This window comes from Mauremys mutica, chromosome 15 (assembly GCF_020497125.1).
Source record: "Mauremys mutica isolate MM-2020 ecotype Southern chromosome 15, ASM2049712v1, whole genome shotgun sequence".
Taxonomy (NCBI): Eukaryota; Metazoa; Chordata; order Testudines; family Geoemydidae; genus Mauremys; species Mauremys mutica.
Genome location: NC_059086.1, coordinates 36478336 through 36495370, shown reverse-complemented (window position 1 = coordinate 36495370; position 17035 = coordinate 36478336). Strand labels below are relative to the sequence as shown.

General features: G+C 71.5%; 3 protein-coding genes across 3 annotated transcripts; 2 read left to right on the top strand and 1 right to left on the bottom strand.

The window, feature by feature from the left end:
• Positions 1–1200: 1200 nt before the first annotated feature.
• LOC123350469 lies at positions 1201–4932 on the top strand. Its single transcript, XM_044989086.1, has 5 exons — positions 1201–1382; positions 1536–1724; positions 2920–3081; positions 3247–3374; positions 4051–4932. Exons 1-5 carry the CDS (start codon positions 1227–1229, stop codon positions 4448–4450), a joined length of 1035 nt encoding a protein of 344 aa, XP_044845021.1. The 5' UTR covers positions 1201–1226; the 3' UTR covers positions 4451–4932.
• A 367-nt stretch (positions 4933–5299) lies between these two features.
• On the top strand, positions 5300–6099 carry LOC123350561 (lutropin subunit beta-like). Its single transcript, XM_044989193.1, has 3 exons — positions 5300–5375; positions 5549–5722; positions 5848–6099. Exons 1-3 carry the CDS (start codon positions 5361–5363, stop codon positions 6076–6078), a joined length of 420 nt encoding a protein of 139 aa, XP_044845128.1. The 5' UTR covers positions 5300–5360; the 3' UTR covers positions 6079–6099.
• A 445-nt stretch (positions 6100–6544) lies between these two features.
• On the bottom strand, positions 6545–15971 carry RUVBL2 (RuvB like AAA ATPase 2). The gene is made up of 15 exons (XM_044987950.1): positions 15861–15971; positions 15638–15686; positions 15202–15257; positions 13763–13904; positions 13289–13418; positions 12683–12749; positions 12213–12319; positions 11115–11208; positions 10407–10530; positions 9689–9783; positions 8963–9081; positions 8238–8357; positions 7426–7555; positions 6790–6904; positions 6545–6668 (listed from the first exon to the last, which is right to left on the bottom strand). Exons 1-15 carry the CDS (start codon positions 15870–15872, stop codon positions 6643–6645), a joined length of 1386 nt encoding a protein of 461 aa, XP_044843885.1. The 5' UTR covers positions 15873–15971; the 3' UTR covers positions 6545–6642.
• Positions 15972–17035: the final 1064 nt, after the last annotated feature.

Genomic DNA, 17035 nt, shown 5'->3' with positions numbered 1-17035 from the left:
CCGCTGGCCGGCCTGGGACTCTCGTCGCTTTCGAGCAGGTTTTGTCTCGGGATTTTTCCGACAGCCCACGGGCCCCTCGGGAGCTGCCCGGCCCGTGGGATCCGCGCTGAGCGGCGGGTTCCCGGCTAATGCTCCGGCCAGACCCGGGCTCTGTGCTGGGCCGTCCCCACTCGCCGAACAGAGACGTGTCCAGTGTTACCTTCATCCGGCGTAATCGCTCTCGGGGGGCCAGCCCTGGGGCCCCGGGGCTGCAGCTCTGCCCCGGCCCCTCGGGGGGTCCCCTGCTCTGGCCCCCGGAGCCACCCCCCAGAGGGAGCAGCCCCCCCCCTCCTCTGGGCTCCAGTCTGCAGGGACCCTCAGCCAGTGCAAAGGGGGGGGGGGTTATTGTACGTCCCACCCCAGCCCAGGCAGCTCTCAGGGTCCCGGCCTGGCCAGTCCTTGCCCCATGTCCCAGCCCCATGGGCTCCGGCTGCTGCTTGGCCCCACCCAGCCCCCCTCTTCCAGCCAGGCCCCATATCCCCTCCCTACAGCCCCCCCCCTTCCACCCAGGCCCCGTATCCCCTGCCCACTGCCCCCGCCCTTCACAAACAGGCCCCGTATCCCCTCCCCCAGTCCCTCCTCCTTCCAGCCGGCCCCATATCCCCCTCACTGCCCTTCCCCCTTCCAGCCGGGCCCCGCATCCCCTCCCCACACCACCCCTTTGTCCTCCCTCCAGCCAGCAGGTCACCTGGGCCCCTCCCCTCAGCCCCTTGTTTCCCCAACGGCTGGACCCAGCTGCTAGAGCTGTGGGGGGGGGCTCCCGGGCACCAGTCGCTGGGCCCCCCCATCTCCAGGCTGTCGTTGGGGTCCCGGCTGTTGGGCGAGGTCACACCTGGCCCCCTTCAGCAATGACCCCCCCTCTGCCACCCCCCCATTGCACACCCAGCGCACAGGGAAACTGAGGCACACACCGTGTTCATGCACAACACTGTGAAAAGCCCCCACTTTGTCACACACACCCCCTCCGAGCTGGGGCGAGAACCCAGGTGTCCTAGCTCTAAGCCCCACCCCCGCCACTTCACCCCACTCCCCTCCCCGAGCCAGGAGAGAACCCAGGCGTCCGGGCTGCCAGCTGCTCCTTGGGCCCCGTGCCAGGTCACATGTGCTGGGTTCCAGCTCCATGGTAACAAGTCACAAACACCCCCCCCCGGCCGGGGGGAGGGGGCAGGGCCAGGGCAGAGGCTGGCATGGCTGGCACCGTCCTGCCCGCGCCCACGGGCACCGACCTGGGCTGGGGCCTCGCGGGGGCCCGGTGGCGCCCCAGCCGGGACTGGCCCCTCACCAGCAGTGGGGTGGGGCTGGAGAACCGGCCCCCACCGCCCTTCCCACCCCCTGCCGCCCGCGTGAGTGCCAGCCAGCGGCCCGGACACCTGGGTTCCCTCCTGGCTCGGGGTGGGAGGTTGGGGGGGTGGGAAGGCAGGAACAGCCAGGATGCCTGGGTTCTCTGCCCTGCTCTGTGGGGCGGGGGGTTACAGTCTCTCTCTGCCCCCCCCCAGTGCACAGTCCATGAGCCCCTGCCCCCCGGTGCGGAGCGGCCCCCGCGGGAAGAGCTGATCCGGCGCCTGGCGACCACCACGGGCCTCTGCCACGACGTGAAAACCCACGGAGGGGTCCTGGGGCAGCCCGGCTACCTCCTGCCCGCCCCACTGTGGAGAGTCCACTGCAACAAGGACCTCCGGGACAAGGCACGCGGGGGGCTGGGGGCCAGGACGCCTGGGTTCCATCCCCGGCTCTGGGAGGGGAGTGTGGTCTAGTGGTTAGAGCGGGGGGGGCTGGGGGCCAGGACTCCTGGGTTCCATCCCCGGGTCTGGGAGGGGAGTGGGGTCTAGTGGTTGTGGGGGGTCAGGGAGAGCCAGGACGCCTGGGTTCCATCCCCTGCTCTGGGAGGGGAGTGGGGTCTAGTGGTTAGAGTGGGGGGCCAGGACTCCTGGGTTCCATCCCCGGCTCTGGGAGGGGAGTGGGGTCTAGTGGTTAGAGTGTGGGGGGCTGGGGGCCAGGACTCCTGGGTTCCATCCCCAGCTCTGGGAGGGGAGTGGGGTCTAGTGGTTAGAGCGGGGGGGGGGGGCTGGGGGCCAGGACTCCTGGGTTCCATCCCTGGCTCTGGGAGGGGAGTGGGGTGCAGTGGTTAGAGTGAGGTGTGGGGGCTGGGAGCCAGGACGCCTGGGTTCCATCCCCGGCTCTGGGAGGGGAGTGGGGTGCAGTGGTTAGAGTGAGGTGCGGGGGCTGGGAGCCAGGACGCCTGGGTTCCACCCCCGGCTCTGAGAGGGGAGTGGGGTGCAGTGGTTAGGGTAAGGTGCGGGGGCTGGGAGCCAGGACGCCTGGGTTCCATCCCCGGCTCTGGGAGGGGAGTGGGGTGCAGTGGTTAGGGTGAGGTGCGGGGGCTGGGAGCCAGGACGCCTGGGTTCCATCCCCGGCTCTGGGAGGGGAGTGGGGTGCAGTGGTTAGGGTAAGGTGCGGGGGCTGGGAGCCAGGACGCCTGGGTTCCATCCCCGGCTCTGGGAGGGGAGTGGGGTGCAGTGGTTAGGGTGAGGTGCGGGGGCTGGGAGCCAGGACGCCTGGGTTCCATCCCCGGCTCTGGGAGGGGAGTGGGGTGCAGTGGTTAGGGTAAGGTGCGGGGGCTGGGAGCCAGGACGCCTGGGTCCCATGGCTCAACGCCTGCTCCCGGGGGGGTGGGGGGGCGGCAGTGAGGCTCACGGGTTGTCTCTTGCCCCCCCAGGATGGCTTTTGGGATCTACTCTAGGGTCTCCCGCCGGCTGTTGGGGGCAGGGGGAGGAAGGTTATAACTCGGGGTGGGGGCTCCTTAGAACATGGGGGGGGGCCTGTCTCCCTCCCACCTGCACTGACCCCCGCCCCCCCACCCCCGGTGCTCTGCCCCCCCAGCTGCAGCTCCGCGCCTGGCGGGTCCCGCTGACCCCGGGGGGCCGGCCCAGCGAGACCCGGCACCGGTTCTGCGGCTGGCCCAACCTGCCCCCCGAGCCCGCCCCCCACGCCGGCCCCCAGCCCTTCGCCCTGGCCGCCCACCACAGCGACGGCGCCTCCAAGGTAGGGACCCCCGAAATTGGGGGGGTTCCCCGGGAGGGTGGCGCTGGCCGATGGGGGTGGGGAGAGGGGTCAGGTTCCCAGGGAGATGGCAGATGGAGTGGGGGGAGGGGCCGGGGTCCCCAGAATGGGGTGAACCCTAATTTCCATCTCCCCCGGCCCCCCCAGTCCATGGTGGCCAGCACCGAGAACAAGCCCCTGGCCGGATCCGTCTTCTACGTCCGCGACGGGGCGGTTCTGAGCCGTCTGGACCCCTACGTCTCCGTCACCAGCCGGGACATCCGCGCCGTCACCCCGTGAGAGACCCCACCGCTTGGGGGGGGGGCTGGGAGCCAGGACGCCTGGGTTCCCTCCTGGCTCTGGGAGGGGAGTGGGGGCTGGTGGTTAGAGCAGGGCAGGGCTGGGAGCCAGGACGCCTGGGTTCCCTCCTGGCTCTGGGAGGGGAGTGGGGGCTGGTGGTTAGAGCAGGGCAGGGCTGGGAGCCAGGACGCCTGGGTTCTCTCCCTGGCTCTGGGAGGGGAGTGGGGGCTGGTGGTTAGAGCAGGGGGGGCTGGGAGCCAGGACTCCTGGGTTCTCTCCCTGGCTCTGGGAGGGGAGTGGGGGCTGGTGGCTAGAGCGGGGGGGGGGGGCTGGAAGCCAGGACTCCTGGGTTCTCTCAGCTCTGGGAGGGGAGTGGGGGCTGGTGGTTAGAGCAGGGTGGGGCTGGGAGCCAGGACGCCTGGGTTCTCCCCCTGGCTCTGGGAGGGGAGTGGGGTCTAGTGGTTAGAGCAGGAGGGGCTGGGAGCCAGGACTCCTGGGTTCTCCCCCTGGCTCTGGGAGGGGAGTGGGGTCTAGTGGTTGGAGCAGGGGGGCTGGGAGGCAGGATGCCTGGGGCCCGTTGCAAGAGGGAGGAGTTGAGGGGTGCGGGCAGGGCTGACAGAGTTAGGGGGCAGAAGGATCCGTGGTTTCACACACCCCCCGTCTCTCCCCCAGGCAGGAGCTGCAGGGCTACGCCCGGAAAGACGCCCTCACCTACTGGCAGTTTGAGGGTTACCCGAAGGCCTGGGGGCACGGCCTGAGGGACCCCTCCCTGGGCAAGGACGCGGCGCCCCCCATCCGGCCCCCCGGCCCCCCACGCGACCCCGGCCTCTTCCCCAGCCCCACCCGCCCTCCCCGCCTGCCAACGCTAGCCCCTGCTGGCCCACACCGGGGGGCGCTGAGCCTGGCACAGGAGTCCTACGGGCCCCCCCGCTGTACCCCCAGCAGCCGGGGCCCCCCAGCCCGGCCCCCCACCATCTGCCCCCCCGTAGCCGGGCCCCAGATCCTGGCAGTGCCCCTGATGTACCGCACAGAGTATCACTGTTATGGGAGCAGCAAGCCGGGGCCTGTCTGAGGGGTCCCCCCCATACTGTGCACCCCAACATGCTACGATATGTCACCCCTGTGTTCTCTGGTCTGTCCTCCTTGGGGGGCAGGGGGCTCGCCGAGGCCTGGTCCTTTCTCTGCCCTCCCCCAGTTACCAGGACACCTGGGTTCTATTTTGGGGGGAGGAGGGGCTGCCAGGCATGAGTGCCAGAAGAGGACCCAGGTGTCCTGCCAGCCCCCCTCCCCCGTGCCCTTGGGGGGGATTTGTCCGGGGGCGCCGCTCTTGAGGCCAGCAGGATGCGGGGATTTCTCACCTGGCAACGCATCTGGTGCCAGCCCCCGGCTTCCGGGGGGGGCCCGGGTTGCCCTTGGCAAAGGAGACGTGAGCCGAGAGGGTGAACGGCTCTGCCCCCTCCCCTCCCCGAGCCGGGGGGAGAACCCAGGAGTCCTGCGCCCCAGCCTCCTGCTCTAACCACTAAACCCCACTCCCCTCCCAGAACCGGGGAGAGAACCCAGGAGTCCTGGCTCCCAGCCCCCCTGGTCTAACCACTAGACCCCACTCCCCTCCCAGAGCCGGGGAGGGAACCCAGGAGTCCTGGCTCCCAGCCCCCCTGGTCTAACCGCTAACCCCCACTCCCCTCCCAGAGCCGGGGAGGGAACCCAGGAGTCCCCAGGGGCCGTGCCAGGCGAAGGGGCTGGCTGCTCGGACTCCTGGGTTCGCCCCTGGCAGACAGGCCGCGTGGGCCGAGCGCCCTAGTGACGTTGGCCTTGAAGTCGCCCCCTCCCTGTGCTGGGGGGGGGTGGCCTTGGCTCCCCGCTGCCGCCAGCTGGAGTGGGGCGGGGGGAGGGGACGGGGGCACGGGGGGGGCAGGAGCTGCCGGTATAAGAGGGGCCGCGGGGAACAGCTGGTGCTGATTTCCTCGGGCACCGCCGCCAGCATGGGACCCCCACAGGTGAGAGCCGCGGAGGGGGGCTGGGGGGCAGGGAGCCGTGCGCTGGCCAAGGGGGCGCGGGGGGCACATGGGGGACGAGGGTCCCTGCCGGGGAGGGTCCGGGACCCAGCTAACGGTGCCCCCCCCTTCCCCGAGCCGGCCCCATCTGCCCCCCGCTCTGTCCTCTCCCCCAGCGCTGGCTGCAGGCTCTGGCTCTGGCGCTGCTGCTGGCCGGGGGGGCCCCGGGGGCCGCCCGCGGGCGCCGGTTCTGCCGCCCCGTCAACGCCACCATCGCGGCCGAGAAGGACGACTGCCCCGTCTGCGTCCCCGTGGCCACGGCCATCTGCAGCGGGTACTGCCCGACCAAGGTGAGGGCGGGGCCGGGCCGGGGCGGGCGGCGGGGGCCGGGGCGGGCGGGCGCCGGCGGGAGGGGGGCACCGGCCCCCGGGGGGGGGTTGCCGCCTGCCCCCCTGCCCTACCCCTCTCTCCCCAGGAGCCGGTGTACAAGAGCGCCCTGGCGCCCGTCTCCCAGCACGTCTGCAGCTACCGGGCCGTGCGCTACGAGACGCTGGCGCTGCCCGGCTGCCCGCCCGGCGTGGACCCGGCCTTCCGCTTCCCCGTGGCCCTGAGCTGCCACTGCAGCCTCTGCCCCATGGACTCCAGCGACTGCACCGTGCACAGCCTGGGGCCCGACTTCTGCAGCGCCCGGGGGGGCTTCGCCTAGGGGCGGGGGGGGGCAATAAACGCCATGGCCGCGCCCCCCGGCTCCAAGTGTGTGTGTGTGGGGGGGGGGGGCAGGGCAGGGCCTCGCTGCGACCACTGGCCCCCACTGCCCTCCCAGAGCCGGGCACAGAACCTGGGGGGCTCCCAGAGCGGGGCACAGAACCTGGGGGGCTCCCAGAGCGGGGCACAGAACCTGGGGGGCTCCCAGCTCCTCCCCACAACCCACCGGGGAACCCACCGGCTCCCCCGCCCTGAGCCTCCCAGCCCCCTCCCAGAGCTGGGCACAGAACCAAGGAATCCAGTCCCCCGCACCTTCCCCTAGACCTCAGCTCCCTCCCAGAGCCAGCACAGAACCCAGGCGTCCGGGCTCCCAAACGTCCCCCACAAGACTCCCAGCCCCCTCCCAGCCCCAGGCACAGAACCCAGGCGTCCGGGCTCCCAGCCCACCAGACACTCAGCAGATTTTTCCAAAATGTTTATTTTACAAAATCAGAAACCAAGGAAAGGGCTGGATTGGGTGGGGGGGGGCCAGCAGGGGGGCAGGGGGGGCAGCAGGGGGGCGGGATCACGATGTGTCCATGGTGTCTCCCTCTGCAAGAGAGAAGGAAGGTTAGAAGGGGGTGGGGCTGTCGAGGGGGGGGACACAAGACCCCGCTGAGCCGGGCAGGAGCCCCCCCGGGGCGGGGGGGCCCCCCGGCCCCCCGGCACTCACTGAGCTCGTTGAAGAGGAAGGCGTCCTGGTACTCCTTCATGTACTGCGTGGAGCGCGACTCGTCCAGGAACAGGGAATACACCCGCTTGATGTCCTCCACCTGCACCTCCGTGCCCTGCGGGGGGGGGGGGGGGGGTCAGAGGGGCCCGGTGCACCCCATGGGGTGCGGGGGGGGGGCCCCCTCAGAAAGCCCTGGTTCCTAGCCCTCCTGCTGCCCTCCCCCCGAGCCAGGATCGAACCCAGGCGTCCGGGTTCCCAGCCCTCCTCCCGAGCCAGGATTGAACCCAGGCGTCCGGGTTCCCAGCCCACCGAGCCGGGATTGAACCCGGGCATCCGGGCTCCCAGCCCCCCCAGGCCGGGACTGAACACAGGCGTCCGGGCTCCCATCCCCCCCAGGCCGGGACTGAACCCAGGCGTCCGGGCTCCCATCCCCCCCAGGCCGGGACTGAACCCAGGCGTCCGGGCTCCCATCCCCCCCAGGCCGGGACTGAACCCAAGCGTCCGGGTTCCCAGCCCCCCCAGGCCGGGACTGAACCCAGGCGTCCGGGTTCCCAGCCCCCCGAGCCGGGATGGAACCCAGGCGTCCGGGCTCCCAGCCCCCCGAGCCGGGATGGAACCCAGGCGTCCGGGCCTCACCTTCCTCTTGCGGCACACCAGGCTGGCGGCGGTGATGAGCTGCATGGCGTAGCGCAGGGAGGTCTCCAGCCCAATGCGGGTCAGCACCGTGTAGGCGTCTTCATTCATCTCCACGTCCTCCTCCTCGCACCTGGGGGCGGAGGGAGGGGGCAGGGCACTGCTGGGGGGAGCTCGCAGCATTGGCAGAGATCCCTGACGACAAGGCGTGTGCCTCAGTTTCCCCACAGGCCGCGTGGTCAGCGGGGGTGGGAAGAGGCTGTTTGCTCACCGCACAGACCCAGGTGTGACCCACGGCGGCTGGATGGGGCCAGGCCCCCCGTGCCCAGGGAGGGGCCCAGAAGAGAATGGCCCCCCCACTGCCCAGCTGGTTGGCACCCAGCAGCTAACGCCCGCGGGTGCCCCCGGGCAGGGAGCCGGGCGGGGGCGACCAGCTGGAGGACGAGGGGCCGGGGGGGGGGTTGCTCCGTGTGGGGCTGGTGGGGGGAGCTGGGGGCACTGGCACTAAGGGGTCGGGGGGCTCTGGGCTCGGGCCCGACTGTAATTTCTGTCCTCGGCGCTAACCCAGGACTCTCCGCGCTGCGCCCAGACCCCCAACAACCCCCCCCGCGGTCCCCCCCCCACACCTCCCGAGCCCGGAGCTGGGGGGCCCGTCCGCCCCCGGGGCCCATCCCAGGGCACTCGCTGGGGGAGGGGCTGCAGGCTCCGAGGGGGGGCCCAGGGGGTGGGAAGCCGAGGGGCTCACCCCAGGGGCTGCCGGGCTGGGTGCGAGCACCGGGCCCATGGGGCACTGCCGGGGGGACACCCCCCCCCACCTGATCTTGAGGATCTGTTTGGTCTCCTTGTCGCTGTAGGGCGCGGTGGAGATGATCAGCAGCCGGTCCAGCAGGTCGATGGGGATCCCGTGGGGGCTCTGGTAGCTGGTGCCGCGGATCCTGGGGGGAGCGGGGCCTCAGCGACGGGGGAGGGGCGCCAGCCCCCCCCAACTGTCAGAGCCACCTGTCCCCATGCACCCCCCCCCCGGGAAAGCCCCCGTGAGGAAGTGGGGTTTATTCGCCTTGTTCTGTTGCAGGTGAGTCTCTCTGTCCCACACTGTGTGTGCCTCAGTTTCCCTGGGTGCTGCCCCAACGCTCAGCTGGTGGGAATTGGGGGGGGGGGTGATTTCGCTGAGGCCCTCGGGGCAGGTGAGGCTGCCCAGCCGGGTGCCCCTGTGTGACCTGAGAGCCAGGAGGGGGGTGCGGCCAGGTGCCACCTTGGGCCCGGGAGAGAGACAAAGGCCAGAGGAGGGGCTGGGGGGGGGGCCAGAACCAGGATCTGGGCTCCCCACCCCCCAAGCGGGACCAGACTGGGGGGTCCTGGTCTCTGTACCCACAAGCTGGTTTGGGCTGTTCCTGTTCCCGGCCGGCGGAGAGTCGCGGGGGGGGGAGGGGGGGGAAGGACCCTCTGGCTCCCCCAGCCCTCAGGAACGGAGCTGCCTGTCACCCTGCCCTCCCCAGCCAACCCCCCCCCGACCCCCACCAGCCCCCCCCCGGCTGCCCACCTGGTGATGCCGCGGTTGGTGGCCATGATGAGCACGGGGGCCATGTCGCTCTCCAGCGCCCGGTTGAGGAAGGAGAAACACTCGATGTCCAGCATGTGAACCTCGTCGATGAACAGCACCTGGGGGGGCCACGGCCGTCACCCTCCTGCCGGCCCCCCCCTCCCCGGTCCCCCTCCCTCCCCGTGGCCATTCCACCGCGATCCCCCCTCCCTGTGATCACCCCGCCAGCTCCCCCCACCATCGCCTCTTCCCTGTGATCACCCTGCTGGCCCCCCCACCATCCCCCCACCCTCCCCGGGGTCACCCTGCTGGCCCCATGCTACCCCCCCCAGCCCCCTGTGCATACACTTAGCCCCCCCAATCACTCAGTCCCTGGAACCATGCTGCCCCCCCCCCAACACCCTACAGGCATCCTCCTACCCCAACTCACCCAGCCCCCCCCTCCGCCCAGAGATCACCCGTTTCCCCCCCCCGCACTCACCCCCCCGAGATCACCCGTCCAGCCCCCCCCCGCACTCACCCCCCCCGAGATCACCCGTCCCCCCCCCGCACTCACCCCCCCTGAGATCACCCGTCCCCCCCCCGCACTCACCCCCCCCGAGATCACCCATCCAGCCCCCCCCGCACTCACCCCCCCCGAGATCACCCCTCCAGCCCCCCCCGCACTCACCCCCCCCGAGATCACCCCCCCCGAGATCACCCGTCCCCCCCCCCCCCCGCACTCACCCCTGGGATGACCTCGGCTTTTCCCTCCTCTCGCCACTCGGCCACCTTGGCGTTGATCTGCTCCCGCACCTCGGCCTTGATCTCCCCGGTGTCGCCTGGGGGCGCAGACACGAGCTAGGGGGCCCGGCAGGGACACGCCCCGACCCCGACGGGACCCAACCTCCCGGGGGGGGGGGCACCCACCTCGCTGGGGAAGGGAGAGGCTCTGACAGGGGGTAGAGCCTGTGCCCCCCAGGGCCGCGGAAGAGGGTCAGGGGGCCATGGGGGGAGGCCGCAGGGAGGTGGAGGGTGACGGGGGGGCTGCGGGGGGGCACCTGAGAAGAGGGCCAGGAAGCCCTGCGTGCGGCTGTTGATGGGGCTGGGGGGGGGCGATGGGGGGGAGGCTGGGGGGGCGACGGGGGGGCTGGGGGGGGGCACCTGAGAAGAGGGCCAGGAAGCCCTGCGTGCGGCTGTTGATGGGGCTGGGGGGGCGATGGGGGGGCTGTGGGGGGGCACCTGAGAAGAGGGCCAGGAAGCCCTGCGTGCGGCTGTTGATGGGGCTGGCGGGGCGATGGGGGAGCGACGGGGGGGCTGCGGGGGGGCACCTGAGAAGAGGGCCAGGAAGCCCTGCGTGCGGCTGTTGATGGGGCTGCGGGGGGGCGATGGGGGGGCTGCGGGGGGATGACGGGGGGAGGCTGTGGGGGCGATGGGGGGGCGACGGGGGGCTGCGGGGGGGCACCTGAGAAGAGGGCCAGGAAGCCCTGCGTGCGGCTGTTGATGACGTCGATCTCGTGCAGCGACACCGTGTGCACGACCTCCTTGCGCTTCTGCAGCTCCCCGTCCGGGCACTGCACGAACTTGGTCTGGAGGGGAGACAGCTCAGAGTCTGCCCTCTGGAGCCCCCCCCGCACCCCCCCAGCAGCCACCGACACCCGCCCCCCCCGGACAGCATGAAGTGATGCGGGGGAAGGGCTGCTCAGAGCCCCCCTGCTGCCCCTGAGCACCACCCCCCTCCCCCCCACCGAATGTGGGGGGCAGGCCGCTCAGAGCCCCGGCCCGTACCTGGGCACCCCCTCCCCCCCTACCACTGCCCGTACCTGGGCGCCCCCCCCGCACTGCCCGTACCTGGGTGCCCCCCTCCCCCCCGGCACCGCCCGTACCTGGGCGCCCCCCTGCCCCCGGCACCGCCCCTACCTGGGCGCCCCCCTCCCCCCGGCACCGCCCCTACCTGGGCGCCCCCCTCCCCCCTGGCACCGCCCCTACCTGGGCGCCCCCCCAGCACCGCCCATACCTGGCCCCCCTCTCCCCGGCACCGCCCGTACCTGGGCGCCCCCCTCTCCCCGGCACCGCCCGTACCTGGGCGCCCCCCCCCCGGCACCGCCCATACCTGGGCACCCCCCCCCCGGCACCGCCCATACCTGGGCACCCCCCCGGGCACCGCCCCTACCTGGGCGCCCATGGCGTCGTAGTCCCGCGCCCGGGTGAAGGAGCGCCCCAGCTTGCTGATCTTCCCTGTGGCTTTGTCGATGGTGATGACGTCCCTGCGGGGGAACAGAGGAGCGGCCAGACTGGGTCAGACCAAAGCTCCGTCCAGCCCAGTGTCCCGTGTGCCGGCAGCCGGCAGCCGCCCCCGAGGGACCGAACAGCAGGGGGCACCGTCGAGTGACCCATCCCCAGCTCCTGGCAAACAGCGGCCACGGACCCCATCCCTGCCCAGCCTGGCTAATGGCCACCGATGGGCCTGTCCCCCAGGGACCTGGCTAGGTCTCTTCTGAACCCTGTTCTAGCCTTGGTCTTCGCGGCATCCTGCGGCAGGGAGTTCCACAGGCCGACTGTGCGTCGGGTGAAGAAATTCTTCCTTGTGTTTGTGTTAAACCTGCTGCCGGTTCATTTCATTGGGTGCCTCCTGCTTCTTGTGTTATGAGGAGTAAACAACACGTCCTGATTCACTTTCTCCGCCCCAGGCATGATTTTATAGAGCTCTGTCACCCCCCCCTTCGGCGTCTCTCTTCCAAGCTGAAAAGTCCCCGTCTTATTAATCTCTCCTCACGCGGCAGCCGTCCCAGCCCCCTCAGCATTTTGGTTGCCCTTTTCTGAACCTTTCCCAACTCCCACACATCTCTCTGGAGACGGGGCGCCCGCGCCTGCGCCGTGTCCCCGAGGCGGCTGTACCATGGATCTAGAGAGGCAAGACATTTCCTGCAGGACTCCCAGCGCCGGGCTCGGGCTTTCACCAGCGAACTCTCCGCAGTGACTCCAAGATCCCTCTCTCCAGTGGGAACAGCTAATTTACACCCCAGCATTTTATGGGGGGGGATGGTCAGGCCTGGCCTGGGGGGGGGTGCGACAGCAGACGGGGGGAGCCCAGCCCCCTCTACACTGGAAGCCCCGATATGGACCCCTTGTGGGAGCCCTTACAGGGGGCTTGTGGATTCCTGCCCTCCCAGCAAGCAGGAGCTCTCCACCCATGGGCCCCCCCCATCCCACCCATCGCCCACTGCCGCCCTCCCCCACCCATCAGCATCCAACGCCCCCCCCGCCTCACCCTGCCTGCACTTTCTCCTTGGTCAGGGACTCGATCATCTTGGTGCCCAGGTCGTAGATGGTTTCCATCTCCGTGGTCTTCAGCGTCAGCTTCCCCACCTTGGCGCCCTGCGGCGGGGGGGGGAGCGTCAGCCGCTGCGCACCCCCCCCCACCTGCCACACTCCCTGGCAGAGAGCAAACGTGGGGGGAGGGGGAGAGAGCCCACAGCTGCCCCCCGCCCACTGGCCTAAGGGGGGGGCCTGCTCTTGGGGGGAAGGGAGGGGCCAGTTCCTGCAAGGGAGGGGGAGGTAGGAAATGGGAGGGGCCCGTTCCTGGGGCGGCAGGTGGGTTACGGGAGGGCAGCACCAGCCAACCCAGGTCTGTCCTGCTCCTGCCAAGCTGGGCAGGGGAACCTGGGGCGACATCAGCTGGCTCAGCCCCCAGGGGCTGCCCACCCCCTTGCCCCTGCCCCTGCCGCGCTCCCCACTCACAGTGCCAGTGGCCGGGCGGTCAATCTGGATCTCCACCACCTCCCCCTCGATGATCTCTGTCTCCTCCCTGCGGGTAAAGAGCGGGGGGTCAGGGGGGACAGCCCTCACCCCCACCCGCCTTGCCACCGTCCCCAGGGACAGAAACCAGCTTCCCCCACCACCCCGAGCCGGGCAGGCAGCTCTGTGCCCAGGGCAGAACCTACACACAGCAGGGCAACCAATGCCCTCCTGGCTCCCAGCCCCCTGCTCCAACCACTAGACCCCACTCCCCTCCCATTGCCAGGGAGAGGACCCAGGAGTCCTGGCTCCCAGCCCCCCTGCTCTAACCCACCAGTTCCCCTCTCCTCCCAGAGCTGGGGAGAGAACCCAGGAGTCCTGGCTCCCAGCCCCCTGCTCTAACCACTAGACCCCACTCACCTCCCATTGCCAGGGAGAGAACCCAGGAGTCCTGGCTCCCTGCTCTAACCACTTGAACCGACTCCCTTCCCAGAGCCAGGGAGAGAACCCAGGAGTCCTGGCTCCCAGCGCCCCCTGCTCTAACCCACCAGCCCCCCTCTCCTCCCAGAGTTGGAGGCAGAACCCCAGCGTCCGGGCTCCGCCCCTCACTTGATGCGCACGCCGATGGAGCGCCGGAAGGCCTGGGTCAGCGCCTCTGTCTTGCTCATCTCCAAGGAGAAGATCTCGCTGCCGGCGATGGCGGTGAAAGGCGTGTCCAGCCCCAGCGCCTGCGCCATGCCTGGGGGCAGGGGGGAGAGCTGGTTACACAGGGGAGTGGACAGCTGGGGACCCCCACTCCTCAGCCACTGCTCTGGGCATGGCAGCTCCCTAGAGGGGCCCAGAGGAGAGTGCCAGGGCGGGAGGGATTCCCAGGGTAGGGGGGATCCCAGGACATGGGGGGGGGATTCCTTGGGTGGGAGCAGGATCCCAGGATGGGGGGAATTCCTGTGGGGGGGAGGGAGCCCAGGGGACCCTGTACGTATCAAGAGGAGAAGCGGAGAAGGGGTCCCCAGGCCAAGGCTGTGATCGGTTCCCAACAGGGGTCCCCCAGGTGCCTTGGAGGGAGCCCCCCCAGTGTCGTACCCATGGCGATGGCCGTCTTGCCGGTGCCCGGCTGGCCGGCGATGAGGACAGCCCGGCCCGCGATCTTCCCCTCCTTGATCATCTCCAGGATGACGCCGGCGGCGCGGCGGGCGGCCAGCTGGCCGACCATGCCCTGCGAGACCTGGGGAGAGCGAGGGGTGGGTGACAGCGAGGGGGGAGCCTCAGCCAGCCCCCCGGCTCCTCCCTCACATGCAACCCAGCCCCCCACTCACACCCCCAGCCCCCCGGCTCCTCCCTCACATGCAGCCCAGCCCCCCCACTCACACCCCCAGCCCCCCGGCTCCTCCCTCACATGCAACCCAGCCCCCCCACTCACACCCCCAGCCCCCCGGCTCCTCCCTCACATGCAGCCCAGCCCCCCCACTCACACCCCCAGCCCCCCGGCTCCTCCCTCACATGCAACCCAGCCCCCCCACTCACACCCCCAGCCCCCCGGCACCTCCCTCACCTGCAGCCCAGCCCCCCCACTCACACCCCCTGCCCCCCGGCTCCTCCCTCACATGCAGCCCAGCCCCCCCACTCACACCCCCAGCCCCCCGGCTCCTCCCTCACATGCAACCCAGCCCCCCCACTCACACCCCCAGCCCCCCGGCACCTCCCTCACATGCAGCCCAGCCCCCCCACTCACACCGCCAGCCCCCCGGCACCTCCCTCACATGCAACCCAGCCCCCCCGCTCCTCCCTCACATGCAACCCAGCCCCCCCCCACTCACACCCCGAGCCCACCGGCTCCTCCCTCCCCTGCAGCGAAGCCACCCGAGTCACCCCCCCAGCCCCCCGGCTCCTCCCTCACATGCAGCCCAGCCCCCCCACTCACACCCCCAGCCCCCCGGCTCCTCCCTCACATGCAGCCCAGCCCCCCCACTCACACCCCCAGCCCCCCGCTCCTCCCTCACATGCAACCCAGCCCCCCCACTCACACCCCCAGCCCCCCGGCACCTCCCTCACATGCAGCCCAGCCCCCCCACTCACACCCCCAGCCCCCCGGCACCTCCCTCACATGCAACCCAGCCCCCCCGCTCCTCCCTCACATGCAACCCAGCCGCCCCCACTCACACCTCCAGCCCACCGGCTCCTCCCTCACATGCAGCCCAGCCCCCCCACTCACACCCCCAGCCCCCCGGCTCCTCCCTCACATGCAGCCCAGCCCCCCCTCACACCCCCAGCCCCCTGCTGCAACCCAGAGGCAGCCCTTCCATCTCTCCCCATTCACCCCTTCCCCCATACGCAACCCCCACTCCCGCCAGAACTCCCGCCCCCCATACTCAGTTCCTCCCCTCCACTGACCGAGGTGCCCTATGCCCCCCGCACAGCCCCCCATTTTCCCTCCCACCGAAGCCTCCTGGGTCTCTCTCCCAGTGGGCCCCTCCGCCCAGGCTCCCCACACGGGAGTGGCCAGGAGGAGGCGCCCCAGGTACCTGTCTGGGCTCCAGGGCATCGTCCAGGCCCAGGCCCCGGATGTGGGAGTGGGCGCCTGGGGACAGAAGAGAGGCCGGCGCATCACCTGGGTGCCCGGGCTGAGGGGGGACTCGGTGCCCCCCCCCCCCGTGGGCAGGGGCCGGAGCTGATGAGGGCAAAGGGCCCAGGCAGCCTGGTCTCGCCCGCTGCTCCCTGACACCTCAGACCAGCCCCACGGGCCCGCCCCCCCCCGATCAGCCCCACGGGCCAACCCCCCCGCCCCCGATCAGCCCCACTGACCCGCCCCACGGCCCCCCCCGATCAGCCCCAGGGGCCAGAGCAGCGGGGGGGGGGCAGGTTGCGCCCAGCCCCGTTGCCGTGGAGACCGCTTGGCGCCCGGCTGGTTCCCATGGCAGCAGGTCCCAGCCCCCCCGCGACCCCCGGGGCGGGACTCACCGATCCGCTCGATGCGGGTCACGTCCCGGACCTCGGGCACCTTCGTGGTCTGGGGGGGGGAGGGGGAGAGAGCGGTGAGGGGGGGCGGGGGCAGCGCGCGCGGGCGGGGCCCCCCCGCTTCCCCCAATTCCCCCCCCCCGGAACTTCCCCCCATCTCCCCCCGCCCCCCCGGGCAGGGCCGCGCTCTGGGGGGTCCCGCGAGGGGCGGGGCGGCTCCTCTCACCGCCGTTGCCATGTTCCCCGCACTCCGCAACGAGCCACCCGGCGCTGACCGGAAACCGGAAGTGGCTCCTCGCCACGCGCCGAGCACAGGGCGCCGCTCCGGCCGCCGCTCTATGGTCCGCGGTCCTCCAGCCTCGCGGCGCGGCGCGGCCCCCTGACCCCGCCCCCTCCTCCTCACCTAGCCCCTCCTCCCCTGACCCCGCCCCTTTCTCCTTTGACCCCGCCCCCTCCCTGACCCCGCCCCTCCTCCTCCTCCCTGCTGACCCCGCCCCAACCCTCCTACTCCCACATTCTACCCCCTCCCTGACCCCGCCCCTCCCTCTCCTCCCCTGGCCCCTCCTCCCCCTCCTCCCCTGACCCCGCCCCTCCTCCTCCTCCTCCCCTGGCCCCTCCCCCTCACCTAGCCTCTCCTCCCCCGCCCCTCCCTGACCCCGCCCCTCCCCCTCACCTAGCCCCTCCTCCCCCGACCCTCCCTGACCCCGCCCCTCCTCCTCCCCTGGCCCCTCCCCCTCACCTAGCCTCTCCTCCGCCGCCCCTCCCTGACCCCGCCCCTCCCCCTCACCTAGCCCCTCCTCCCCCGACCCTCCCTGACCCCGCCCCTCCTCCTCACCTAGCCCCTCCTCCCCTGGCCCCTCCTCCCCTGATCCCGCCCCTTCCCCCTCCTCCCCTGGCCCCTCCTCCCCTGACCCCGCCCCTCCTCCTCCTCCCCTGGCCCCTCCTCCCCTGCCCCCGCCCCTTCCTACCCTCCCCTGGCCCCTCCTCCCCTGACCCTGACCCCTTCTCTGACACCGCCCCTCCTCCCCCTCTGCTGACCCCACCCCAACCCTCCTACTCCCACATTCTACCCCCTCCCTGACCCCGCCCCTCCTCCTCCTCCCCTGGCCCCTCCTCCCCTGACCCTGACCCCTCCTCTGACCCCGCCCCTCCTCCCCCCTGCTGACCCCGCCCCGCCCCAACCCTCCCACTCCCGCATTCTACCCCCTCCCTGACCCCGCCCCTCCCCCTCCTCAGAACTCGCCCCTCCCCCTCCTACGCTGACCCTCCCCCTGACCCCGCCCCTCCCCATCCTCTCTCCTCCTCTGACCCCGCCCCCGACCCTTTCCTGACCCCTCCCCCTCCTCTGGCCCCGCCCTTCCCCTGCTATCCCTGCCTCTGATTGCGCCCCTCTCCCTCTTC

Bases quoted from the DNA above. Each gene is read 5' to 3' on its own strand.
- RUVBL2 (XM_044987950.1), bottom strand. The intron at 8,358-8,962 runs GTGGGCAGCCGG...CGCTCCCCCCAG, and splicing joins ACCAACCGCGGCATCACCAG to GATCCGCGGCACCAGCTACC. The intron at 7,556-8,237 runs GTGGGGGGGGGT...CTCCGCCCCCAG, and splicing joins AAACAGATCCTCAAGATCAG to GTGCGAGGAGGAGGACGTGG.
- LOC123350561 (XM_044989193.1), top strand. The intron at 5,723-5,847 runs GTGAGGGCGGGG...CTCTCTCCCCAG, and splicing joins GCGGGTACTGCCCGACCAAG to GAGCCGGTGTACAAGAGCGC.
- LOC123350469 (XM_044989086.1), top strand. From the start codon at position 1,227: ATGGCTGGCACCGTCCTGCCCGCGCCCACGGGCACCGACCTGGGCTGG. The intron at 1,383-1,535 runs GTGAGTGCCAGC...GCCCCCCCCCAG, and splicing joins TCCCACCCCCTGCCGCCCGC to TGCACAGTCCATGAGCCCCT. The intron at 3,375-4,050 runs GTGAGAGACCCC...TCTCTCCCCCAG, and splicing joins GACATCCGCGCCGTCACCCC to GCAGGAGCTGCAGGGCTACG.